We start from the raw sequence: 24,131 nt of genomic DNA on the forward strand, positions 1-24,131 counted from the left end.
AAAAGTTGAAGTTGAAGTCCGGGAGTCTGGCATTTCCTCTTTGGGCCGTGGAGAGAAGACGCTGCTTATGTAAGTTCTGCTTATCAGATCGCCGAGATGTCTTTGTATAGATGATAATATTATTATATATATCTGGTGAGAAATGCGATGCAAAATAGAAGATATTTTAAAAATAATTAATCGAAGTCATATATCTCTCTACCCAGCCCCAGTCAAAACCTCTGCAGAAGTACGCTGCCCTGTTTGTACCTAGTTAACTTCCCAGGCACAACACAAAAAAAGAAAAAACAAAACAACAAAAACATCAGTAATTTTCCAATCCTCCGACAAAGTAATTCCTCCTAACCGAATCCCCTCTCTACTTACCTCACCTTGATCCCAAGGACGGTTATCCCGAAAATGTCCTCCCTCTCAGATTATGTCGATTTCTCCCAAAAAAGCCTACATTGTAAGAATTTGTACCCACTTTCATCCATATCATATCATACTAAGACTAACCTCTGAAACCTGGCCCCAACAACAGTGGCTGCCGTCGCCATAGCGTTCAATCCCATCTTCTGGAAGTAAGAACCTCCCTGATCGAGCAGACAAAAAGAAAAGAGGTATGCCGTAAGAGTTATATAGAGCTAACCAATGTGCCAACCACAGCATCGTCGCCCGTCAAGGTCCGTCCTGCGGCCCCCCAAGTAACAAAATATTCAAAACTCATCTGCCTAGAGCAGCGCATATACATGTACTCCACTTCATAAATGAGAGAATATAAAAATAACAACGAAACAACAGAATACCGCAACCACTTCCTAACCCGCATCTTCGGCAGTGCCTACAACGGCTGCTACGCCCTCGCCTTCGCCATCTTCTCCCTCGGCATATTCCGCGACCACCTCTACAACCAGGCGCTGGCCGACCAACCTTTCTACCAGCCCGTCACCCAGCCGTATCTCGCCTATGGCCTCTTTGCCGCGGGGAACACGCTCGTGCTCTCCAGCATGTGGGCCCTGGGCCTCACGGGCACGTATCTGGGCGATTACTTTGGGATCCTGATGGATGCGCCTGTGACCGGGTTCCCCTTCAATGTCACTGGTTCGCCAATGTACTGGGGTAGCACCATGAGCTTTTTGGCCGTGGCGTTGTATAAAGGGAAAGTGGCCGGTTTGCTACTGACGCTTGAGGTGTTTGTGTGCTACTGGATTGCATTGAAGTGGGAAGAGTGAGTGCCCCCCTCTCCTCCTCCTCCTCCTCCTCCTCCCCCTCCTCCTCCCCCCCTTTTTTTTACCCCTTATTATGCTGCCTTCCCATCTACAAATTTTATCCCCGGATCAGAATTAACAGCTAATAACCGTCACCCAACACAGTCCCTTCACCGCCGAAATCTACGCACAGCGCGAACGAGACCGCGCCAAGTCCAAGAAAGGCGGCAAGCGCGCTTGAGTCGCCCTCACTTCCATCCCATCCGCTGCTGGAAGGAAGAGGATTGGAAAGAAATAATGCCCAAAAAAAACAGCTTTTTTCTGGCAACCCCCGAACCCTGATCATCGACTAAGGACTTCAACGTTCCATCCCTGTCGATGATGGATCAAAATATCTGTCTGACTCGCCTAACACCCTACGCCGTCTTCTCTTTGTTTATCTGTGATCGCTCTTGTTATATACTTACTACGGCTATGCAACATATATATATACGTATATGGATAGGGCTGGGATATAATTATACTCAAGGTACATAAAATCTTCATGCGGTTCGAATGTTTTATGTTTTGTTTTTGTATCGAGCGCCCGTGTGTTTTGCTATTTTATTTTCATGTTCAGGAGGCGAGAAGCAGGGGGTGGGATATAGGGTTCCCGTAGTAGAAGAGATGTGGAACGAATTTTTTTTTTCTTATTATTATATATATGTATCTTCAACGATCAATTGCGCTCTTTTTTTATTTGAGATGTGGGGTGGGCTGGATGGTGCGGAGCAGGGGACGCGAGGGAGAGAGGAGGGTGGGAAAGGGGTAGAGAGCCTTCTTCCTTCTTCTTCTTCTTTTTTTTTTTTTTTCATTATTCTTATTTAGCAAATATAGATGGAGGTATACGGATGATCGGGCGGGATGGGATGGGTTATTAAATGAATGATAATGTTACGAGAAATGGAATAGGGAAACGTGGTTGTGGGCTTATATGTATATCCCCTGGTTACCATCTGTAAATACATAAAAAAGATGAAAGGTAGAGTTATGCTAGTGTCAATGGAAAGGAGAAAATAATTTACCACTTTCCAAGCTAATTGATACTCTTTCATCAACGCGAGCATCTTCTGCTAACTTACAGTTACCCATGTGTACACATAACTATAGCTATCCTAGGAGAGATGGGAGCACCTAGGTAAGCGGCGGGCGATATACCGTATAGAGAGAGGGGTTACATTTAATTCAAAATGAGAATAGAAGAGAAGTCATTGAGTTTTTGCCTTTTTACCAACGTAACTGGGAATCTTCACGCTGAGATTGATGAAGTATATGAAGGATATAGAAAGAAAAAGCATTCAGTTTTTATCGTTACAAGGTCCTCTCCTCTGGTGGACCAGCAGGAAGAAAATGGGAGGTCACCGGGAAGATGAACAACGCAAAAGCCAAAGCAAAAAGCACCCAATCGACCTACATTAATAAAAGCCAAAGCCGCCTTGGGTGGGTGGAAGATTAGATAGAAAGGGAAGAGGGAATAGGAATAGAGACTTAGGAAAGGAGACGGCGAGATAAAGATAACAATGATGAAGAGGGAGAGAGAATGGTAGGGTACAGAGGAGGGGAAAAGAACAAAAAGAATAAAAAACGGTTCGCTAAATCCCTAAATCACCGACGATGAGCAGAAGAATACCAACAGGGGAAAAGCGAGACGGGGAAGAAAAATCAAAAAAAAAAAAATAAAATAAAAAAAATGAGAGGCTCCGCCCTATCTGCCTATATCTCAGATGTTTTGCACGTTCATATTTCATCAATCAGTCAACCAATCCATCCATCCATCCTTCAATGCCATCCCAGTTCAATCTTATCCAATCGAATCCAGCTAAAAAAAAGTCCAAAAATCCCAACCTCAAAATCGAAGAAAATAAAAGAAAATAAAAGACAAAAAGAAAAAAAAAAATCAATCACGTCCTCCGTCCCCTCCCCCTCTTCCCCGACCCCGTCCCCGTCCCCGTCCCTGACCCACCCCCCCCCCCCCTCCCTTTATCCACCCCACCATCAACCCCATCCTCATCAGCCCCCTTCCCCAAATCCCCCCCATCCCCCAACCCCCCCTGGCCCCGATCATACCAATCCCCCCCATCCCCCAAATCCCCCCCATGGCCCCCCGCTTTACACCCCTCCCACACCAGCTGCTTCTTCCGATACGCGCCCAGCAGCATCTGGTACATGCGCTGCGACGCACGCACCGTCTCTTCCTGCTTCTGGATATAGGACCAGAGCATACGGCGGACTTCGTCGGCTTCAGTGGGGGGAAGGCCGCAGGTGCGGTCGAGGTGGGTGGGAGGGAGGACGAAGATGGGGTGCATGGTTAAGGGGTCGTTGGCTGTGGAGGAGGAAGGGGTGTCGGAGCGGGCGGTGTCTGAAGAGGTTGGGGTTGTGGGTTGGTTTGCGGCTTGGTTTGCGCGGGCGCGGGTGGTCATGCGGCGTGGGGGTTCGGGAGAGGAGATTCCTTCGTCGTTGCCGTCGGCTGCTTCGTCTTCTGTGCGGTCACCGTCTTTATCTTTATCCATGTTTATGTCATCTCCGTTGGCAGTGGCGGTAGCATCAACGGGGGTGCTATCCTTAGGTTCTTCTTTGGTTTTGAGAGGATCTTCGTCGGTAGTTGCTTTCGACGATTGTCCTTTTGCCTCCGCGTTCTTCGATATGTCATCTCCATTTATAGACTCTGGAGGAGATACAGCCTGCCCATTTGGTTTGGTGGGCTCATTCATAACCTTCTTCTCGGGATCAACTGGGTCCTTCTTCTCCAGCGGCTCCTCCGAGGCATCACCCATCTCAACATCATGACCAGCATTGCGCTGCGCGGCAGACACGCCATTGACTGCGTAATCCAAGGCGTCGTGATTCGGCACGCTTGTTGCGAACTTATTCCCTGTCTGGAGAGCCTGATCCACAGCCGATCCTCTGCGCGAGGATTGGCCCGATTTACCCCTCCCATTCCCGTGTTTTGACGAGGGATGGCTATTAAATCCGTAATTCGGGTCAAATATATTTCTATCGTCCATGGTCTCCAAAAAGCCGCAAGGCATCCAAGGTGCATCGCCCAGCAGCTCCCTGTGTAGTCTCTTGGCCTTATGGAGGATCTCCTGCTCCTGTCGAAGCTTTGCGTTGGCATTGTCCACCATCTTTTGTAGGCTTTTGGAGGTATACGGATGGGACATGGATGGGTGGGTCGCGAGTTGGGAAGGATGTTTCAGAGGGCCGAGGAGTTCTATGAACGAATGAAAAAAATGGAGTTAGGACATATCTGATCCGTATTGAAGAGGAATAACAAAATCCCGCGGGGTTTTGTATCGGATACAGCAACCTACCTTCCAGGTGTATCTCCCCGAACGGATTTTCGTCCGCCAATTCAGGATCGGCGTGTTCCTCCGCGTCTTCTTCATCCAATTCATCGCCCTCAGAGTCATATTTGGGCGGATTGCGTTCTAATATATCCCTCGTATAACCGGCATGATTGATCCTCTATCAAATGAACAAAAATGATGACATCCCGTATTAGCTTTCTCGCTCTTCGAAGCGCAAAACACAAAGAATTTTTTCTCTTTTATTCTTTCTCCCATACCTTTCTATAAAACTCCAGCCCATCCATGAACCCAAGAGCTCCCTCATGAACATATTCCGCATTTATCCTAAGTTTATTTCCGCGATTCGTGGGTTGTGTGATGGGGGTCGTCGACGCCAGTAACTAACAGAAGGGAAGAAAAAAAATCATATGTCAGCCAGATCCAGATATGAGCAGAAGTAAAAGAGGTTAACAAGAAAAAAAAAAAAAAATACAAAATACACAAGCGGAAAAGCGAGAGAGGAAGAAAACCACAAACCTGACCGCTGCCGCTCAAGCGCCCTCTTCATCGCGGTGATGGTGTCCGCGATCATAGCTGCTTGAACCGCCATCTTCACTGAAAAGGGGGGGGGGGGGGGGTGGGGAGGGAGAAAGGCAGCGGGAATATATAGATGATGCTGAATTGATGATGGGCTGGTTATCCTGTCCCGGCTCCCACGCGCGCGCGCCAAAATAAAGACTACTGGGGGTCGGTCCGCTCTGAAAAAGCGGCAGGATTGTATAATGCGCAAGTGAGTGAGTAAGGGTAGGTTTTTCGAAAAGTAAAGGGAAACAGGAAAGACCCGCTGTTTCTCGAGTCCCCTTCGAAAACACCTGTTTCCGGCACGGGGATGGGTTCGAGAACCGGAAGCGTGTACGGTGTACGGTGTACGGTGTATGGTGCTTGCTGGTGGTTGTGGGATGAGTTTTGCGGAAGCTTGCCTGTGTCCGTGTCCGTGTCCCGTGTCCGTCTGGTGGTATTGTAATAAGAAGCAAAAAACAAAAAAAAAAAAAAAAAAACGATTGTTGGTGATTCTCAAGCGGGAGGAGAAATAGCTGCGACCTGCTCACATGGGGGGATTTAATATAAGAATAGATGGGAGAGCGTGTGAGTGATTGAGATGGTGTATAGTCACGGCGCCTGGTGAGTGGTGAGGATATGTAAAAGGCGGAGAGAGGAGAAACGCAGAGGAGAGAGCAGGATCGAGATAGAAGCAAGCAAGTAAGTACCTGGCGTTGGCAGTGCCGCTGGGCCAAGGCAGAGGTACCGCCGTTACCTGCCCGGATTAAAGTTAATGCCGCCAGCTGTGCCGGTGCTGCCCATCTCCTGAACGGGTTTAGCGTCCCGGCTGTTCACTTTATGTCATCGTGCATAAAATAATGCCGTCATCTCTTTATCCGCGGTTTGATAACGGAGTAGAGCATACAGAGTAATATGGCCATATATCGACCACAGCATAGGGAGGATCCACGCGTCTATCCAGTATAAAGGAAAATTCTACAGTGATATGAACCACTAAAAAGAACAAGAATTAAAAATAGCACCAAAGTAACTATCCATGGCCTTACGCTGTCTAAAACAGCACGAAAAACTACGCTCTTAATACCAGACAAAACAGTAACCAGTAACTTACCCAGACCAAAGCCGTAACCACCAATGCAAAAAAAAAAAAAAAAAAAAAAAAAAAAAAAAAAAAAAAGAAAAGAAAAAGAAAAAGAAAAAAAGAAACCCCTTTCCACCCCTCATTCATCCCCAAACCCAAACCCAGGCTTCGACCGCGGCCTCACAACCTGATACCCCTTCTCAAGCGCCAGTTCCACAGTGCACCGAACCCGAACAGCAGCAATAGCAGGCCACGTCCCCCGCTCCCCTTTCAATATCCATCCCCTAAGCTCTTCGTCCCTCATAGGCGGTGCCTTGAATACCTTCAGCAAATCCATCCACCCCAGCTCTGGCAGAATCGTCATATGTGGACCCGGTATATCCTCATAGATTAATAGGCGGCGGAGTGGCGTTGGCAGGAGACCCAGACTATCAAGCTGGCGCAAACGGTGCCGGATTTCCAGACCTATAATGTGGCAGGTGCGCTCGAGGATGACCCAGCGGCGGGAGACCACTTTTCCGGGCTGCTCGACCTCTAGTAAGTATATGGGCACCCGGAATGGTCTAGCTTGTGCAACGATGAAATGGTTCACGTTGAACAGTTCTGATAGGCGGGAAAGCGGACACTCGCGCTCGTTGTAACCGAGTTGACGCCATGACCTGAAGAGGAGACCTTCTGCGTCGGGCCACGGGACGATAGCTCCCGTCTCGTCCTTGCAGTATAGAGTTACCCGTGAAGCCGTTGCGGATGAAACGTTCGACGCGGCTACAGCCGACCATATCAACTGAAATAATGTTAATTACAGAATGAGTTCCCAATAAACATCCAACTAAGGAGTGGAAACAAGTATCTTACCACACTGGGCGCTGTCAGGTAGTTGAGAAGATTTGGAGTCCCTGCTCCCCCAGCAGTTGGGATGGTAATGTTCAGGGAACGCTTTGTCTTCGCAAATGCCTCCTCGAAGGTCATTTCACCAACAGTGGACTTCACATACCCCTCTAGAAGTTTCAGATCTGGGAAATAACAATCTCGAATATACTCCTCAGCCCGTCGGACCAATGAAGACAACCATCCGTATCCATTTTCACGCGAGAGAAGCCTAAGAATCTTGAATCCCTTGGATCGCTTCTGCTCAATCGACTGATCGGAAACAGCCCCACCGATCCCTTCTCCGTTCAACACTGGTATAAGTTCATCATCAGTATGTACCGCCACGAGTGCCGCAACCAGAGCTCCGGTGGCGGTACCGGTGATGATTCGAGGTAACAATCCCCTCAGATACAGTGCTTTAACAACACCTAAATGGCAGGTCCCATATACGGCACCTCCCTGCAGGATCAACGTCGACCTGCCGAACGCCTGTCGGGTGTCATAGAGCAATTGAAATTTATCCTGTGAATCAAAGGCCTTGGGGTCGCGGGGCACGGTTTCAAGAGCAGTGATGTATTCAATGGCGCGTCCGAGTTCCGAGATATACTCTTCGATTAAAAGTTTGGTCCCCGAGTGGGCACGATCATAGAGCTGCGGCGAGATGATGTTGACTAGATTCCTCACCAACCCAGACCGGATAAGATGGACGATGGTCCAGACATCGTTGTCATTTTTCGCTTGTCGGATACTTTGTAATCGCCGTTTAATGACGCGGTGGTCATAGTGGAAGCTATGGTTGCTTTCACGCCTGTAACGTAGACAAAAGCAAGAAGAAGAAGTAAACAAAAGGATCAGTAAACCTGGCCGATAAGGGATAAAAAAAAAAAAAAAAAAAGGATTCAAGCTTAAAAGAAGACAAGAAAAACAAACCAAACATCATTCCCCAACGCCTCATCCAACGCAACCGCCCCAGCCTGCCACTCCTCGAAGCTTTCAGCGGTCGCTACGCGCTTCCTTGCAAGGTCTTCCGGCGACTTCCTAAACCACCAGACATACAATCTCTGCAGCAGACACCAGCCAATGTAAGCGAGATATACCAACGCGGAAAATAATACAAGCAGTAACTGCGAGAGAAGAGAGAAAATAGTGTGTCGTAGGATATCAAAAATAGTAACAGCAAGAGTAGCGGAGGCAACAGCATGGTTTGTTTGTCCCTTCCGCCTACGGAAGAGAGGGTGAGCGTACATGTTTGCAGGTCTGGAAGATGTGCACGAGGGCGGCGAGGGTGGAGAAGATGATATCCCAGCTATGGAGGAGGATGCTGGTGAGGAGGATGGACATGGCTTTGGTGCGTGGCTGTGGGGTGTTGTGTTATTTGTTGTCTTTCTGCGGCGCCGTCTGTGCTGTGGTCGTGCGTGCTGTTGGGATGGGTGCGGGCATGGTGTTGTTTGAGTTTAAACAAACTGGAAAGGACTGCCGAGCCGAGAGGCTTGTTTTCGCCTGTTAGATGACTGACTGATCAACGTCCGCTCCTTTACCTGTGTTTAGCTTTTATTTTGAAGGGAGGGAGCATTGAGGGGGTTTGGTGGATATTGGCATTAGACTTACGCACCAAGGGGGATTTTATCTGTAAGATTTCTGGTTCCTTTTCTTTTCCCTTTTTGTTTTTCTCTTTCCAAAAAGATCTAGACAATAATAGAACACTCTACAAATTCAAGAATTAGCATTTCAGCAGAGGGGCAGGTATAAAGGGCAGTAGCTTGGAAGCTTCATGTGCAGCCCGCCCTGTTTTGGTCCCCTCAACCAAGGCAGTGACACTAGTGCCTCTCCGTTTGAGCAGTGGAAAAAGCGATGTTATGAATATAACAGGCATAGTTTGGCGCCCGGTAGCCTGCCCCTAAATCCCGGAAGCAATCGTTGGGACAGCAATTGTCATATATGTATACGGAGTACAGCTTCTTCAAATGGTTCATGAGGAAAAGAGAGATCGGTGAGGTCATCGGAGGCTCAAGCGTTGTCACATGCTTTTTTACCATTAACTGGTTCTTGGCATCAGGTCTTGGCACGTTATGTTCAAAGGTTGCCTTTATGAGTGGAACGGAGAAATGGGGGGAAATGGAAGAAGCGCATGTCGTTAAAGTAAAATAGGAACGTCAATTAAAAAAACTCCTGCACGGGGAAAAAGTAGGTAAAACTTAAAAGGAAAAAAAAAGGCCAATTAGAAAAAAAGGAAGGGGAAAAAAAAAAAAAGAAAAAAGAAAAAAGAAAGAGGACATGTCCCATTTTCATGTTTAAAAAAAGGAGGAAAAGAAAGAACAGAAAAACGGGCCTGATGATCCGCCTTGTTTGGTTTTTCTTTCTTGGACTTCTTTTCAATTTTGTTTGAAAAAATAGGTTTCATTCCTCTGCCCTTTTTGTTTTTTGTAGTTTTTTTTTCCCCTTTTTTTTCCTGTTCCCGATCGCTATATCATCTAGATAGTGAACCCGCCCCTTTATTCCTCAATGACATTACCCTTCTCCGAAACGTACACACCGTCCAAGAACTATTGGAAAGGACATAGTTAGTATATGGGGATTGGGAAGTCATGGATGTCGGGGTTACCGTCCCATAGCAGACAGAGGAAGAGATGGGACTGGTTGGTTGGTTTCCTTACTTTTCGGATATCCTTATTTCTAACCCGGCAAATTTGTTGGATATCAGCAGCGCTCTGTGAAACACCCTCCAGCGAGTTTCCAGAAAGTTGGATCTCATCCTTGACGTTGGCGGAGGTAATGATCTCGACACCGGGCTGGCAGATGACGCGGCGGACTCTCTTCTCGCCCAGGAAGTTTCTATTTGTTTTGGCAGGAAGAGATTAGCTATTTTCGTGTGTTTTCCATGTTGTTCGATCCCATCCTTCGTCTAACGGCATCACGTTTTGCTCGTTTCTTTTTTCCCTGACCCTGAATCTGCTCAACCTATATCTGCAGCATGGTCTTTGAAAAGACATATATAGCAGCAAACCCCCCACCAACCAATCGCAAGCGAAGAAAAGCAAAAACATTCATAAAAAGACGAAAAGAAAGAAAAGAAAAGAAATATATATATATATATATATATATAAAAGAAAAGGAAAGAGACAAATACATACCGAATCTCAACCTCAGCAAGTCCCGTCTCCTTGTTATTCTCAATGTTGACGTTGATGGGGAAATGGGCATAGACGTAGCGCATCTTGTATTTAAAGCCGCGGGTGACGCCGATAATAAGGTTGTTGATCACGGTGCGGACTGTTCTGAGGGAGGCAACGGCCTTGCGCGAGCCATGGTGGATCTCGATGGCCAGCACGTTCTTCTTGGGCATGCTGAAGGAGACGGAGACGTGCGAGAGGTCCTTGACGAGTTTGCCTGTTTGGTTTGGGTTAGATTTTTTTCTTTTTTCTTTTTTTTTTTTTTTTTTTTTTTTTTTTTTTGAGACGGGAGTGATTTTATATGGTATGCTCCAGAATATCCCTTCGCAAACCACACGTAGAGAGGAGGAGAGATGCATACCTCGTGGTCCCTCAACGGTGACGACCCGCGAGCGGATGTGCACCTTCACTATAAATCATCGAAGCAAAAACAGCTGGTCAGCACATCATGTTCTCAGATTCCCTGCCTCCTCTAGACAAAGCAATATACAAAAGCGACGTGTGTAGCGTTGTTTGCGTATGTGTGTACGTGTGTGTGGTGCGTAGGTGCTATGTCTGTGTCTGTTCTGTGTCTGTTATCGAATCGAATTTGCCCAGAATATAACTTTTTTCCCCTTATTTGTTTCCAGCCGCCCAAAAGAATATCGAAAAAATCATCGAATATATCAAGTTTGCTTTTTTTTAAAATCATCAATCCCGTCCATCGTAGATCGTGAAATCGTAGCCGCGCGCGCGAAAAAAAAAAAAAAAAATTTCGCCATTGAATTCTGTGCCTGATCCCCATTCGCAACATACCCCCTCCATCCAATCATCCACCTCATCCCCTGTTCTCCCCAACGGTAGCAAATGTGTCCCTCTTCACACACACACACACACACATACGCCCCCCTCCTCTCAATTCGTATCCGCCTTCGTCCCATATCCGCTCCAGCCCACAGGCTATGCACTCAAGCGCACGCACACATATACACACACACACACGCGCGCAAAGCTAGGATTGGGTAGGTGGACAGAAGACGGGGAGACCTGGGGGGGGGGGTTTCTAAAAGCCAGAACCATAAAAAACGAAGACTAAAGAAAAAAAAAAAAACAATCCAAATCTCTCACCGTCATCCGGAATCGGCAGTGTCTCTTGGGAGTAGACGTAGTACATCTTGAATCTGTAACGACGACGGGGGCGTCTCTCGCGGGGGAAAATAGGCCGAGTTGGTTGAGGGAAGAAAGAAAGAAGAAGAAAAAAAAAAAGAAGGAGGCGAGGGAAGGGGGGGGGGTTGGTGGTGGTGGTCGTTGGTCGTCGTCGTCGGCGTTGTTCGTCTTCGAGATACGCACAATTCTCTTGCAGCAAAACTCACACACAGTTAGTTTCGCCCTTGCGATATTTTGCTGGTGGGAAGTTGGGTTCGGAGGAGGGTTGATTATGTCAGCGTTGTGCGGGTTGGTCCTCGGGTGTGTCGCTTAGGTTGCGTTTTGGGTTTAGCGTGGGTGGTGGCTAGGGTTGGGTTGGATCAATCCATTGTGAACAAGCCCTGAGATACCAGAATCATCATCGTCATCATCCAGTTATAAAGGGACTGAGGTGCCATATGCTTTTGGAGAGTCTCGAGAAATTAGAGAATATGCCCCAATGTAGTTGTTCCTAGACAGATCAATCAATCGCGTACCTACCTTCAAATTGGCATCTCTATATACATCTCTCGGCACAGCGTAGAGTCCAGTTTTTCTCGTCTGGACACTACTCTCCACCGTCTCAGAGAACCTTCTCCCTTTTCAAAACAATCATAAACCCAATAATACTGATATATATCTAATCGAGTACACATAGGTACCCATATACATTATACGATAGCTGCAATAAAAATGCATGCAGTAACAATATAAAGCTCTTTAAATCAGAACAAGAACCAGAACCAGGCCATACCGAACTGTCCACTAAGCTCAAGTTTATGTCATGAATCTCGCTGCCCTCTATTTTCTTCGTTTTAGAAGGAGAGCGAGGAGGAGGAGGAGAAGAAGAGGAAGAAAATTTCCCAGAACGCCGTGAAACCGTAACGCGGATAAAACTAGACTGCGGATATAAAACCAAAAAAGAAAAAAAAACAACATAAAAAACAACAGATAAAAGCAAATATATCTGAAATTCCTCTTTCATGCGAATCTCGTTCTTATCCCTCGTATCGTGGTGTGTCGCATATTATAGACTCATGGCATGCCAATCATTGCGTGGAGGCTCCTAGTGTTGGGGTTGGGGCCTTTGGAGGGGGCGGGATTTAGGGCTGGAAGGGGGAGAAATGAAACTAAGGGAGGGAGAAACCATGTTCTACCTTCTGTCCATCCGTTAAAAGGGAAGACCGAAAGAAAAGAGAAAAGAAAGAAAGAAAGAAGGAAGGAAGGAAGGAAGGAAGGAAGGAAGGAAAGAGAGAGAGAATTCATCCAAAATCAAAGCGACGTCCCCTGATCCCTCACCCGCATCTCCATAACCCTCTTCCCGCCCAGAGTCTTTATCTTCGCCGCCAACTGGCCCGTAACATCGAGGTCCTCGATATCATCTCCGCCGCCGATGGTCATGCCATTGACGAGGACGTTTGGCACGGTTCTGCGGCCGGTGTTGCGCCCAAGGACCTCCTGCAGCTGCGGGCCGAGAGGGTGCATATCGAGCTCGACGACGAAGGGGCCGGGGGTGATGGTGTATTTGGATTGGAGGATGGATTTAGCTTTGTGGCTGTAGGGGCAGTAGGATTTGGAGAATATTATGACTGTTGGATGGTGGTGGTGGGATTTGTTAGGTATGGTACTTTTCTTTTTTTTTCCGGTTGTATTTCGCGGAGAGAAAGAAAGAAAGAAAGAAAGAAAGAAAGAGAGCAAAGTACTGGCATGGCTTGTGATAACGGGCAAAGAAGGGGGCGGGAAACATACCAGGCGACCTCTTAAGAATAGCATTAAGTTCCGCCTCCACCTCCAGATTCTCCTCATGATTACTCTCCGATGATGCAGGCTGCGAGACGGCAGGCATCTTCTTCCTCCCCGCGATAGACTTCTCATTTGATCCAACACCACTACCACCATCACCACCATCACCACCATCACCACCACTACCAGGAGGCGTCATCTTTAGCGGGCTCTCATATCTCTGCCGCTCAACCGCGATCGCCTGCCTATCCTCCGGCGCCAATTTGGTCGTCCGCAGCTTCTGGAAGAGGTTCTCGTCGTCGTCGCCGCCGCCGCTCATCTGGCCGAGTCTCCGCGAGGCTCTGGCATCTATCGCCTCGACGGTTTGTTGGTAGAATTCTTCATTCTGGATTCGAGTTGCGTTGGCCTGTTATGTTTTATATATAATGTCGTCATGCCGCGCAGTTGATCAGTTATCGTGTCCATGCATGCGTGGCAGTGTATGTAGAGTAGTTAAACAAATTCTTTGTTGGACGGGACGGTTGGGCGGGCGGCGCGGGCGGGGCAGCCTCAATTAATTATATCCCGATCATCGCGCGTGCGGCCCGCCCCCCGCGCCCTCCCTCCCCAGAAGTTAGATAGGTATCGTACTTACACTCAAGTAACATATTAAAAACACCACCCCAAGCACGGCCATCATCAATAACCTCATGCTACGGCGGGCAGACGGCAGCATGATTCGGTGACCACTGGCAGTGGGGAAGGAGGCGTGTCGGGTAGGGAAAGCTGGGGATGAGCGCTTCATTATGGAGGGCGGATAACGGGGTGCCGACGAGAGCACACGACTCTCACGCAACCACAGCCACGGGAGATGGGGGGGGAAGTAATGGGATGGTTAATCATGGAATTTTGGAGGGAAGAAAGAGGGCAGGGAGATGTTCGACGAAGCAGCAGTAGGAGTCAGTAGGAGTAGAAGAAGTTTGGTGGAGTGGAAAGGGAATAATAAGTAGGAAGTTATTTAGTTAGGTGGGAAAGATACAAAATAGAAAATAATAAAAATGTCAATAACTTAGTTAGTTATTAGTAGCTGACTATTACTAGCAACTGGGAAGGAGACGCTGGCGGGCGGGAGAAGGATCAGGATTTATGATCTATTATGATCTATTATTATTATTATTTAGTTCTCGTCGTCGTCGTCGGGAGGTGTTTTTCTTTTTCTTTTTTTTTTTTCTTTTTTTTTTCTTTTTCTCCCTCCTCCCTGCAACAACCTTTGTCAAAGCTTGTCCAACGTGACGGTATCTTTTACGATGCAGGTAAGGTAATAATAATATGCAACCATCCAGGTCACAGAACCAGGCAAAGCACAAGCATGAATCATCAAGCATCAAAAGGACTAGAAAAAGAAAGAGAAAAAGATAAAAAGATAAAATTGACATGCGGAGGCAAAAAAGAGGGCAGAAAACAGCAACATGCAACCAACCAACCAACCAACCAACTACAGACTGTCTGTCTGTTCGCCAACTTTTCTGTGAAAAAGAAATATGCAAGTAGTACAGTACATAAATACCTCCACCCCTTCCATTGTTACACCTTTAACTTACTCCGTCCTCCTGTGTCAATTCAATTCGTGGCCTGGATGATTATTATTATTATTATTATTAACTAGAGGGTATTGGGTCTAGAGTCTGGACATCAGTTTTTCATATATGATCGCCGCTATCGCCAGACATCCGTACATGTTGCTCGAGGGCCATAAATAATCAATCCCATTCTATTCTACCATTTCTAGTTTATACAACTCACGGGGTTGAAGGAAGGCAAAGCCATGATTATCTATCATTCATTCCGTCAGGTCTGTTCTTCTTTTGATTGAGTGATATTACTATATTACTATATATTATATTATTATATTATCACAAGAATACTTCCCATGTTTCCCATTATTTGTAACCCGGTACCTGAAGTTATGTTTTTTGTATCTCGTCCGTATTCATTATTTCACTCCTGACCAGGTTCCCACATGAGGCTGAATCAATGTCCGATGCTAACTTAACTAATAATTCTAACTAGTTCCTACTACAAACTGAGGACCCGTGTAAGTTGGGATGGACTAACTTATACATCAATCTACGCAGCCATAGACAGCGAAACAGAAGTCCCACGGAGGATTGGAAACATGAATCCATGAACTTGCGTCTCCTGAATGTATCTATCCATATACGATGTCCCTTGGGAAGGAGAGGAGGAAAAAAGCGAAAACAAGAGAAGACAACCAGCAAAGCAGCCCATGACATTTTAGGCCTATCGAGACCATGCCTCCCTGCCACTAAAAATCAACAGTTCAGACCAGGGCCAGTCCAGTCCAGTCCATCCACTCCCAGTCAGTCACTCAGGGGTAACTTAAAGAAAGAAATGAGGAGTCAAGCAATAACAAAATCCTGCCCTGCCCTGCCCTACCCTACCCTGGTCTGGCTGGATGCTTTCATCGCTTGGGAGGAGTTACTAGGGTGGTATGGTATGGTATGTAGTTTAAAAAGAAGAGGCTGGTGGTACATACATAATAATAATAACTGATCTAACTCCCGGAAACTTTCCCGGAGATTATCAACGGTTGTTTCCTGTCTCTATGTACCCTTTCATTTCTGCTCTCCTTGAAGGGTAGTTAAGGTAGTGGCTATTTTTGGTGCTCGGTTGGTGCTCATGGTACGGAGTACGGAGTACGGCGCTTCTCCTTTCCTGGCGACGCTATGATAAGTTAGCGGAGTACGCTTGCATGAATACAATCACCTCCGAGGAAAGCTCCTGGTAAAAAATCTATTAATGTGCTGGGATCCTTTGAATCCTTCGCTTGCCTGCTAGTTATGTATGTTCGTTCCTCTTTGCTGTATCTATGCCGACATATCTTGGTTGCTTGTATGGTCACGAGAGCCGGAGCCCACTCGTGAATACCGTCCCTAGTGGTGTAGTGGCTAACATCGCTGTCTTTCACACAGCAGCCCAGGGTTCGATTCCCTGCTAGGGAGATGCTCTTTTTTATTTTTTATTTTTTATATTTTTTTAATATACTTTATTCTTTCTCGCGCCTTCAAATGTGTATGTATGTATTATCTATCTCCTGTGCGTGCATCGTGCAAAACTATACGGAGTACATGTGTCTGATTTCGAACTCATTATTATTACGGGGTATTACATATTGCAACTGATAATCCCACTCCACCCAACCACCACGACGGGCAGACCAAGGTCCCGCTCGGAGCTACACACGACTGGGAATACGGGAAAGTACATGTACCTGAAAAGAACCTTATCAAAAAATGAAAATCTCATCACCTCCTTCGATGTGTTTGAGAAGAACATTCCATGGATAGCTGTTGTTAAACCTAGTTACCGATCGCCACACGAACAAACCGATCAACCAATCGGAATTGGCGTCGAACTGGCCCGCCCGAAGCCCCGCCCGAAGCCCCGCCCCAACCCAACCCACATTCTCGGGCTTTTATTAAAGAATCTGATATGTGAGCTTGCTTGCTTGCCTGCAAAAAAAATGGATAGAGATGGTTCTCTCATGCATTCATGCATTATTATTATTATTATTATTATTATTATTGAGTCTCTCCTTGCCTGTGAAATGGGGGGCAGCAACATCCCCTCAGCCAGTGCACAACGAGTTTTCTGGATTGGGGAGCGACATAGCTATGAACCAGGTCCTGAGAAAAGAGCTCCACGGTGTAATCAACCGTGATGGTGTTCTCTTCATGAACATGAGGGATGCGCGAAAATATCAGCAACAGGTCTCACTCAATAATATTCTATGTTTATTACCCCAGCCGCAGCTGTCTGCCGGAAGGCTTCGGAAACGCCTTGCACACAAGATCGGCCCTCGTCCCACCGTCCACGGTCAAATGGGCATGGCATGCGAAGAGTCGAGAGTTCTTTCTTTGCGGGGCAAGAATTAATTTGTTTCAGGGCAGATGATACCTTATAAAATAGCTACCCCACATTCCTGGGATCGAGTAGTAGAAGTAACTATGTCAGTTATACAACCTTAGGGTACTATAGCCGCTCGGTCGAAACCATCCGTGGTCCATGGAAGCCCTACGATTTGGGTTTGAAGAACCGTTACGTTGCTTAACATGGCCGCCCTTTCAAACACCTGGCATCGGGCCGAAGATGAACCTAGGATACGTGTTCGGTGCCCTGGAGCGCAGCAAGAGAGGCTCGGCACCGATTATCAGATTGGATTTTGACTTTCATCATGAACCAGCAAGCATGGCTTGTGGTAGGTAACTAGTTAAATGATGGGGTGGCGTTCAAATTGCTTATCAATATCTAATCTACATACATAGGTACCCGAGAGATGGAAAGGTTAACTTACCCTTACCAGTCATTGTACAAGCACCGCAAAATGCTGCGTGATTTTTTTTTCTTTTTTTTTTTTCGTCAAGGTTTGGCTGTACTCCTGAAAAGCGGCCAATTGGGACACATTCATCTAGACTTTGATGAAACAGTTTTGTATGCTATCGTATATCTTTCTTTCTTTTCTTTGAGCAATCCCTTAAGGGCTACCCTACCCATGTCCCGAATGCTCAAATACGCGTTAAGAGTTATTGGCCTGCCTAAACTTACATCTAGATGTAAGTAAACTTTGTTGACGCAAGCAACTACAAAGACACGCCCGGCAATCGGCAAATAGCCTCAGCGTGATTTGCCACGGACGCTGTATCGATAGTTGATAGCATCGGAGGAGATTCCGGGTAAGTGAAACAATATTGCTTTGAGATGCGGAGTGACGACGCAATGCCTGCCACATGTCGATGCACCTAAAGTTCGAGCTATCTGATCTCGGGAAGGGCGGGTTATCCTCGCTCTCCCACAACGGATGTTACGTGGTATAATATGCTCCCTTCCACCCCCCCCCCCCCCCCCCCCCCCGAGATTCGATTCAATCTTATCAATCAATCGAAACTCCAACCCAAGGCACCTGTTCCTATACCCTAAAATCCTCTTCTTACCTATGAAAACATAAAGACCTCTCCCTCCTCGAATAAAAGGCCGAAAAGAAAAGCCGCGTCGAACATGAAGCTGCTCGCTCTCACCCTCACCCTGTTCGGAACATCCATGCTCGCCCCAGTCGTGATGGGCGCAGCTGTTGATACGGGACCGGGATTGAACGCGGGACCGAATGCGCCATCGAGTGCACCACCGAATGCACCACCGAATGCGCTGCCGGACGAGGATGGCCCACACCCTCCCCGGCGAGACTGGTGCGCTCCGGGCTTGGTTTGCTACACCGATTGGGATTGTAGGAGGGATCAAGATTGCTCACGTAGGGTGTCAGATTTGAGCCAAATTTTCTGCGGGACATTCTTCTATCCGCGTTCTTGCTGGTATAGGAAGGGTTAGATACAAAGAGACGGGGATCGTCTCGAGAGTGTTGGGAGAGGGCGGTGCTTTATTTTGTTTGGTACTGTGCCCCCTTTGGTTGGAGAAGCAAAAGTTTGGTTTGGCGGGTTGTATGTATATGCACAGAAGTGTTCAGTCGATGGCGTGGGTAAGCGGAGAAAAAGAGACTTGTTTGTCTCTTGTTGTTGTTATCACAATACTAGATAAGACCGGTCCTCCATCCCGTGTATATAAATAAAATTGATACAACATGCTCCTTCGACATAGAGGTAGATAGCTCGCTCTTGAGTAAATAAAAAGGTATCTTTACATCGATGTAGTCAGGGTGAGGCACACTGAACATACCTCAAATCCAGTCAGGTAACTTTAGCATACGCTGTACATAATCAAATCAATCAATGCAGTGAGACTTTTGTTTTCCTTTTTGGTAAACATAAGGGAAAAGCCCTCTTTTCCTTCGATTTGGTGATCGCCCCTCATCCTCCCCCTTGGCGCGAATGCGATATGTACTGTACATAATAATGTTAGATAGAGGGATCCTGCAAGCACCTTTCGTAGTAATAGCCTTCCTTATATGGTTTAATGTCACATAAATTAACATTCAGTGGCATTTTTAATTAACACCACTATCACACAGATGGATCTGTACATGTGATGTTTCAGCATGAATTCATATATAGTATCTGCATGTAATTAGTGCTGTACAGCCTTCCTTATTCAGTTAGTTATAATAATTGATATTCATCATCTACTGTGAGGCATCAACCTCATCAATCTTAATATTAAAAAGTTAGTCTTATTATTCAATCATATTATTGCAGTGTAAGTCAGTGAGACAGATTGACTATCAACTTCATCTAGATCTTTCTCTATTCACATTATATTCTCTGATTTGCATTTATATTCACTCAATTAATGTTAATTATAGTGATGAATTATTATTTTATTCTTTTACCTGGCATACAAGAGCTTTTCAATTAGATTAATACAATATTTACAAGACCTATGCCATAGCAGCGCCGAATCGTGGCATCTATGCCTATATAACTATAGAAAGGCTGTGCGTACTAAATATTTCATGCAACTTGGCGCTACAGGATCCCTCTAATAATGTATGTACTATACATGAGTACATGTACCGTACTGTGTGTACAGAGTACATTATTACGATGAAGTCCCGGTCCGGGTCCCAAGCTCGCGGGCGCCTATACTAAGCGGCGTAAGCGCTTCCAACCTTCGGTTCCCGCGAGCTTGGGCTGAACTTTTGCGACTTCCAGGCAAATTGCACTAGTCTCAAAGTAGTTTGATGCATATTAATTAGTTGAAGTTATAGTGTCACATGACACGTAAATGCGCTTATTAAATTCTTCTCACAGATTTCGTTCTATTACAATGTCAAATTGTGACTGCGTGATAGATAGAGAAGTGAATCGTGATATATAAAATGTTGGAAAAATTATGAGACATGATTACAAGTGTGGATAGTGTTTTCGTTTCTGTAGGAGCTGGGGGTCTGAGTTCGGCACGTAAGCCGTCCCTAGTGGTGTAGTGGCTAACATCGCTGTCTTTCACACAGCAGCCCAGGGTTCGATTCCCTGCTAGGGAGAGTTTAGTTAGTTCTTTTTCGTTTTTTTTTTTTTTTTTTTTTTTTTTTTTCCCTCTCTAACTCGAGCATTTACATACAAGATGCAAAACAACAAAGGCCACTGCGACAGATGCGGTGCCTATAGTTCGTTCTCCTTTTTCTTCCCTTTTTTCATTTCGGGGATTTCATTGAGTTACTTACTGTCATCGCTTGTAACTAACTACCTTTATATTGTGATCTCTTGTCAAAATATCGGCTGTGCATGCGCACTGGATGACTCATTCTTTTCCATTCTTATTAACTATTCTTTTGACTTTTTATTCGAGACAGATTTCGCTGGTTCTGGTTATGTATGGTAGGGTAGGCATTTTCTCAAAAGACGCCTTGCCTTGTGTTCCGCAAGGCGAACGTGATGTTCCACAACATATGCGCGTATTTGAAGGGGCGGATACGAGAGAAAAAGAATCAATCCCCTCTTCCCAGTACATTACATAGTAAATACTTTTAGGATCAATAATGGGTTATAAAAGACTCTTCGTTCTCCGTAAAATATTTATTTCTGTGTCGAAAATAATTCAGATCTATCCTTCCTCAATTGGTTGATACATTGCGTGTTATCTACAACGTTTACAATTCCTCCAAAAAACAAAAAACATATATACGGCTTGACTTGGTTCGTTCAAGAAGCTCTCTAGCCGTGAAGGGCGAGGTGCAAGGTCAAAATCAGACACGAGTAAACTCGGAAAATAAAATGTCAACACTCGAACCATCATCCCAAGATGACAATAGGGGAGCCTCCCCCGAACCCCCCCAACCCCTGCAACATCACCATCAGAACATAGCAGAAGATCTCACACTGCAAGTCGACTTTTCCTGGCGACGATTCAAAAGCCTCATCACCAACAAAGACGACCCGCAAGCATCATCCCCCATCTACATCGTCCATCACAAAGTCACCAAACCGCATCTCACCTTCAAGTCGGCCGCAGACAACACGGCTTTTGCCACAGGCAGTCTCCACACTTTCTCCATCGATGCCGAATGCGAGATTCGCGGGCGCTCCACCACCCTCAAGGCACTCAAGCGCTTCAAGACAGAATACATGTACCGCTCACACACCTTCGCCACCAACGGCGGCGCTGAGCCCGCGTGCTTGACCTGGACCGGCTCCTGCGGCCTCAAGACCTGGGATTATATCTGCCTCGACGAGAAGCAGATGCCCGTGGCGAAGTTTTCGGCAAATATCTGGGCGGTCAAGAAGATCGGGACCATCACTTTTCTGGGATCGAATATCCCTGGCGCCGTCAGCGACGCGGTGAGGGAGGAGATTGTCGTTACGGCGCTGACGCTGTTCTATTGCATGGTGCTCCGGACTAATAGTGTCCTTTCGTTGTTTGGCGCTGTATTCTCGCGGCCTGGTCATGATGAGAGGGTGGAGGATGGGAAGGAGGGTGGAAGGTCGAAGGTGGCTGATTCGGAGTAATAGCCGCGTTAATAGTGAATGTAATAACGAGCATTGCTCGGTTGATTTGTGAAGCACGGTTCGAAATGTACCAGGGAAATAGGGGTGGAGTTCAGGTTTGAGGGGGCTGAAAGGGGGTCATGTTAGTGGCATTCCGATCCGGCGTTTGGGGAAGCTGCCTTATCAGCTGGGCCATATTGGCGAAGAAGTACCTCAGAAGGTGGTATATTTTATGGACAAGAGATATGTCATTCCAGTGTTCTGTCCAATTAGTAAAACCATTTCACAAAAATCCACAGGTGAAAAGGCATGTTTCAGGCTGCCTTATCTTCCAAAAAACATGTTGTAGCGAAATGTCATGTTGCTATGACTCCTATCCAAGTATTTCCCACTACGGCATGAATCTTGTTGGCAGTTGTCCATCAAGTTGCTCTCAAACCATTTGGCCCTGGAATGTATGCCACTCCGTTTTGCATCCTAGAGTGATTGACATTTTCGTGTTCGATTTGACGGGGAGTAGTCTATGCTTGAAACACGGAGCATGCACAATCACGTTCATGCTCAATCCAAATTCCGATTTTGAGCCTTCGGATTCTTACCAATCGCCTTTCTCGAGGAGGATGTGCCCTAGGTAATCGGAGTCGACTCACACTCCTGATAGAAAGAGTAGATCTGATCTATCTTGTTTTGAATCCATTCAACCTGCCCTTCGCGCAAGATAAACCCCTGACTCACAACGAAGGTAAGGTAGGGCAACAGGGTCCACGTTTCCGTCACCATCCTAAGTCGATACCGAAGCACACGGTCGGGCGACTGAAGAGCTACACCGAAATCGTGGAAAGTCTGGTAATCATCCGACTTATATAGCTTGAGCGTAGCGCAGATGCCATCAGCGAGGTCCTGAATAGTCGCTCTTGATGACTCAAGTTGTGCGCTTAGCTCCAGCTGGTCGAGTTGGGATATGCAGCCCGCAATCACGTATTGTGCCATGAGCCGTGATGTGCGGTAACGGTTTAATATGTGGGCAAAGGACTCCTTTTTCGTGAGGTCATCGTGGCCCTCGCCCAGGAATATCGGTTCGTCGCTATTGGGAGACGAGCTGACCCTTCCTGGGAAACATATTTCGGATAGCGAAATAAGCCAGTTATGGATATCGTTGTCGACCACGAGTGCTTGTTGTAGGAGCCGGAGAATATCATCCCTTTTCGCAGTGGCAGGGCGAAGCCTTTTGAAAAGGTTCTGTAGATCCAGTGCCCTTGACGCTAGGGAGATCAATAGCGTCAAAGGATGGTGATCAAAGGGTAGTAGCAAGTTATCGGTTACGACATTTACCGTTGGCTCCCCATTCCATATGGACATTGCCATCTGGTTTCTCATTAGATTGTGATTCTGGCCGCTTGAGAAGTTTTTAAGGGGCCGAGGCAGACTTACAAGCTCAACTCGAGCTGTGTTCGTCAAATCGACAGATAACCTATTTATAGCATTCCTCTGGCTACGGAGTTGAACCAAAGCTGCCGCACCGCGCGCATGTATTGATTCTGGCTGCTTCGCTTGTTTAACTGCTTGCAGTACCTGATAGAGTCCGTGTGAGTAGGAAAATAGGAAATATCATGGATGATTCTGCTGAGATCACATTTTGGCTTGGTTCCGGTAAGGCGTCTCGAATTGGGGGAGAGAAAGAGGGAGGCGTACTTCGTATATCCTCAGCAGTAATATGCCGATAAGTGTTTCGTCATTCTCTCTTGTTGTTTCATCTTCAAGTGCCTTCCTCACTGCCGAAATGGCTCTGTAAAAGTACATATCTCCAAGCCACTTCTCCCTAGGTGAGCCACATAGCGAACCGACAGCGGAGCACGCAACCGATAAGGTAGAAAGATAGATGACAGAGTTTGGACTTGACTTTAAAAATGCAGAAGGGAAGAAATCCAAATATGCTGTACGCACCCGTGCATCGTCCGGACTATGGAAAATAGAAAAGAAAAATTGAACGGCAAGCTGTTCCGCTGGGAAACTTAGATGGTTAGGAATGTGTTGGTATTCATGGAGTGAATTAAATTGCTTGGTAGTGATCTCTGTTGAGACCCGGGGTGCCACATCTGAAGACTGAACATGAATTGGGCTGTAGGAGGTTTGATCTTTAACAGTCATCTTCAGTGGATAGCCTGGGCATTTCCACCCACTCCGAACGCACCGATAGCATTGAGGAGTTCTTTCATCGCACTAAGGCCAGTTCAGCGTTCTTTCCCGGATAGGAATCAGTCTCTCTGGATACGCACCTTTATGCGCCGTTTCTTACAATTGCCGCATCCACGGCGGCTTTTTATTCCAGGTACCATCATTCTCAGGTAGCAAGCCTGCAAGAAAATGTAGTTAAAGTTCTGTTTCGAAAAAGAGAATTACAATAACTCTATGGGTAACTAGGTTAGTTCCTATCACACTGCACATTGCCGACGAGATGTCGATGAGAGTGCGATCAATTCCTGGTATGATGTTAGCTTCCACGACCCCTGGTTCCGTTTTGTATGTCGATGGCTCCCCCACACCGATAACGGGCCATGCCATGCTCACCAATGGACTTGTGGAGATTTTGACTCTTC

General features: G+C 46.5%; 9 protein-coding genes and 2 non-coding genes across 12 annotated transcripts; 6 read left to right on the forward strand and 5 right to left on the reverse strand.

The window, feature by feature from the left end:
- Positions 1–94: 94 nt before the first annotated feature.
- On the forward strand, positions 95–2,432 carry BDCG_01971 (methylene-fatty-acyl-phospholipid synthase). The gene is made up of 5 exons (XM_045417520.1): positions 95–448; positions 524–563; positions 649–665; positions 784–1,210; positions 1,356–2,432. The coding sequence occupies exons 1-5, from the start codon at positions 400–402 to the stop codon at positions 1,429–1,431; spliced, it is 609 nt and encodes a 202-aa protein (XP_045274307.1). The 5' UTR covers positions 95–399; the 3' UTR covers positions 1,432–2,432.
- On the reverse strand, positions 2,327–6,238 carry BDCG_01972 (uncharacterized protein). The gene is made up of 4 exons (XM_045417521.1): positions 5,054–6,238; positions 4,795–4,917; positions 4,541–4,694; positions 2,327–4,440 (listed from the first exon to the last, which is right to left on the reverse strand). The coding sequence occupies exons 2-4, from the start codon at positions 4,819–4,821 to the stop codon at positions 3,131–3,133; spliced, it is 1,491 nt and encodes a 496-aa protein (XP_045274308.1). The 5' UTR covers positions 4,822–4,917; positions 5,054–6,238; the 3' UTR covers positions 2,327–3,130.
- A 59-nt stretch (positions 6,239–6,297) lies between these two features.
- BDCG_01973 (triacylglycerol lipase) lies at positions 6,298–8,369 on the reverse strand (the record flags this gene model as incomplete). Its single annotated transcript, XM_045417522.1, has 4 exons — positions 6,298–6,942; positions 7,014–7,836; positions 7,959–8,089; positions 8,274–8,369. The coding sequence occupies 4 exons, from the start codon at positions 8,367–8,369 to the stop codon at positions 6,298–6,300; spliced, it is 1,695 nt and encodes a 564-aa protein (XP_045274309.1).
- Positions 8,370–9,520: 1,151 nt separating this feature from the next.
- Positions 9,521–11,351, reverse strand: BDCG_01974 (50S ribosomal protein L9e; the record flags this gene model as incomplete). The annotated part of the gene is made up of 5 exons (XM_045417523.1): positions 9,521–9,571; positions 9,683–9,860; positions 10,160–10,415; positions 10,560–10,607; positions 11,306–11,351. The coding sequence occupies 5 exons, from the start codon at positions 11,349–11,351 to the stop codon at positions 9,521–9,523; spliced, it is 579 nt and encodes a 192-aa protein (XP_045274310.1).
- Positions 11,352–11,586: 235 nt separating this feature from the next.
- Positions 11,587–14,464, reverse strand: BDCG_01975 (glutaredoxin domain-containing protein). The gene is made up of 3 exons (XM_045417524.1): positions 13,740–14,464; positions 13,112–13,511; positions 11,587–12,951 (listed from the first exon to the last, which is right to left on the reverse strand). The coding sequence occupies exons 1-3, from the start codon at positions 13,887–13,889 to the stop codon at positions 12,635–12,637; spliced, it is 867 nt and encodes a 288-aa protein (XP_045274311.1). The 5' UTR covers positions 13,890–14,464; the 3' UTR covers positions 11,587–12,634.
- Positions 14,465–16,035: 1,571 nt separating this feature from the next.
- Positions 16,036–16,107, forward strand: BDCG_16488. Its single transcript has one exon. It is a non-coding gene; the product is annotated as a tRNA-Glu (tRNA).
- Positions 16,108–16,695: 588 nt separating this feature from the next.
- Positions 16,696–17,446, forward strand: BDCG_01976 (uncharacterized protein). The gene is made up of 2 exons (XM_045417525.1): positions 16,696–17,367; positions 17,431–17,446. The coding sequence occupies exon 1, from the start codon at positions 16,780–16,782 to the stop codon at positions 17,038–17,040; it is 261 nt and encodes an 86-aa protein (XP_045274312.1). The 5' UTR covers positions 16,696–16,779; the 3' UTR covers positions 17,041–17,367; positions 17,431–17,446.
- Positions 17,447–17,993: 547 nt separating this feature from the next.
- Positions 17,994–19,248, forward strand: BDCG_01977 (uncharacterized protein). The gene has a single exon (XM_045417526.1). It carries the CDS (start codon positions 18,161–18,163, stop codon positions 18,485–18,487), a length of 327 nt encoding a protein of 108 aa, XP_045274313.1. The 5' UTR covers positions 17,994–18,160; the 3' UTR covers positions 18,488–19,248.
- Positions 19,249–20,021: 773 nt separating this feature from the next.
- On the forward strand, positions 20,022–20,093 carry BDCG_16489. Its single transcript has one exon. It is a non-coding gene; the product is annotated as a tRNA-Glu (tRNA).
- A 68-nt stretch (positions 20,094–20,161) lies between these two features.
- Positions 20,162–21,832, forward strand: BDCG_01978 (uncharacterized protein). The gene has a single exon (XM_045417527.1). It carries the CDS (start codon positions 20,824–20,826, stop codon positions 21,553–21,555), a length of 732 nt encoding a protein of 243 aa, XP_045274314.1. The 5' UTR covers positions 20,162–20,823; the 3' UTR covers positions 21,556–21,832.
- BDCG_01979 lies at positions 20,339–24,037 on the reverse strand. Of its 2 annotated transcripts, XM_045417529.1 has the most exons (5): positions 23,811–24,037; positions 23,227–23,754; positions 22,966–23,106; positions 21,747–22,899; positions 20,339–21,661 (listed from the first exon to the last, which is right to left on the reverse strand). In XM_045417529.1, exons 1-4 carry the CDS (start codon positions 23,871–23,873, stop codon positions 22,162–22,164), a joined length of 1,470 nt encoding a protein of 489 aa, XP_045279864.1. In that variant the 5' UTR covers positions 23,874–24,037; the 3' UTR covers positions 20,339–21,661; positions 21,747–22,161. The 2 variants fall into 2 exon arrangements, with proteins under 2 accessions (XP_045279864.1, XP_045279863.1); XM_045417528.1 differs by having other exon boundaries at positions 20,339–22,899; positions 23,811–24,017.
- Between the last annotated feature and the right edge of the window lie 94 nt (positions 24,038–24,131).

This window comes from Blastomyces dermatitidis, assembly GCF_000003525.1.
Source record: "Blastomyces dermatitidis ER-3 genomic scaffold supercont1.2, whole genome shotgun sequence".
NCBI lineage: Eukaryota > Fungi > Ascomycota > Eurotiomycetes > Onygenales > Ajellomycetaceae > Blastomyces > Blastomyces dermatitidis.

What these genes read in the sequence shown, in the direction of transcription:
- BDCG_01971 (XM_045417520.1), top strand. Translation starts at nt 400, where the DNA reads ATGTCCTCCCTCTCAGATTATGTCGATTTCTCCCAAAAAAGCCTACAT. An exon ending in CTCCCAAAAAAGCCTACATT is followed by an intron (nt 449 to 523) that starts GTAAGAATTTGT and finishes CCCCAACAACAG; the next exon opens with TGGCTGCCGTCGCCATAGCG. An exon ending in ATTGCATTGAAGTGGGAAGA is followed by an intron (nt 1,211 to 1,355) that starts GTGAGTGCCCCC and finishes CACCCAACACAG; the next exon opens with TCCCTTCACCGCCGAAATCT.
- BDCG_01972 (XM_045417521.1), bottom strand. Translation starts at nt 4,821, where the DNA reads ATGGATGGGCTGGAGTTTTATAGAAAG. An exon ending in GGCTGGAGTTTTATAGAAAG is followed by an intron (nt 4,695 to 4,794) that starts GTATGGGAGAAA and finishes TTCATTTGATAG; the next exon opens with AGGATCAATCATGCCGGTTA. An exon ending in CGGGGAGATACACCTGGAAG is followed by an intron (nt 4,441 to 4,540) that starts GTAGGTTGCTGT and finishes ATTCGTTCATAG; the next exon opens with AACTCCTCGGCCCTCTGAAA.
- BDCG_01975 (XM_045417524.1), bottom strand. Translation starts at nt 13,889, where the DNA reads ATGAAGCGCTCATCCCCAGCTTTCCCTACCCGACACGCCTCCTTCCCC. An exon ending in TTTTAATATGTTACTTGAGT is followed by an intron (nt 13,512 to 13,739) that starts GTAAGTACGATA and finishes AAAACATAACAG; the next exon opens with GCCAACGCAACTCGAATCCA. An exon ending in TATTCTTAAGAGGTCGCCTG is followed by an intron (nt 12,952 to 13,111) that starts GTATGTTTCCCG and finishes ACCATCCAACAG; the next exon opens with TCATAATATTCTCCAAATCC.
- BDCG_01976 (XM_045417525.1), top strand. Translation starts at nt 16,780, where the DNA reads ATGAACCAGGTCCTGAGAAAAGAGCTCCACGGTGTAATCAACCGTGAT.
- BDCG_01977 (XM_045417526.1), top strand. Translation starts at nt 18,161, where the DNA reads ATGAAGCTGCTCGCTCTCACCCTCACCCTGTTCGGAACATCCATGCTC.
- BDCG_01978 (XM_045417527.1), top strand. Translation starts at nt 20,824, where the DNA reads ATGTCAACACTCGAACCATCATCCCAAGATGACAATAGGGGAGCCTCC.
- BDCG_01979 (XM_045417529.1), bottom strand. Translation starts at nt 23,873, where the DNA reads ATGATGGTACCTGGAATAAAAAGCCGCCGTGGATGCGGCAATTGTAAG. An exon ending in GTAAGAAACGGCGCATAAAG is followed by an intron (nt 23,755 to 23,810) that starts GTGCGTATCCAG and finishes AACTGGCCTTAG; the next exon opens with TGCGATGAAAGAACTCCTCA. An exon ending in TACTGCTGAGGATATACGAA is followed by an intron (nt 23,107 to 23,226) that starts GTACGCCTCCCT and finishes GGACTCTATCAG; the next exon opens with GTACTGCAAGCAGTTAAACA.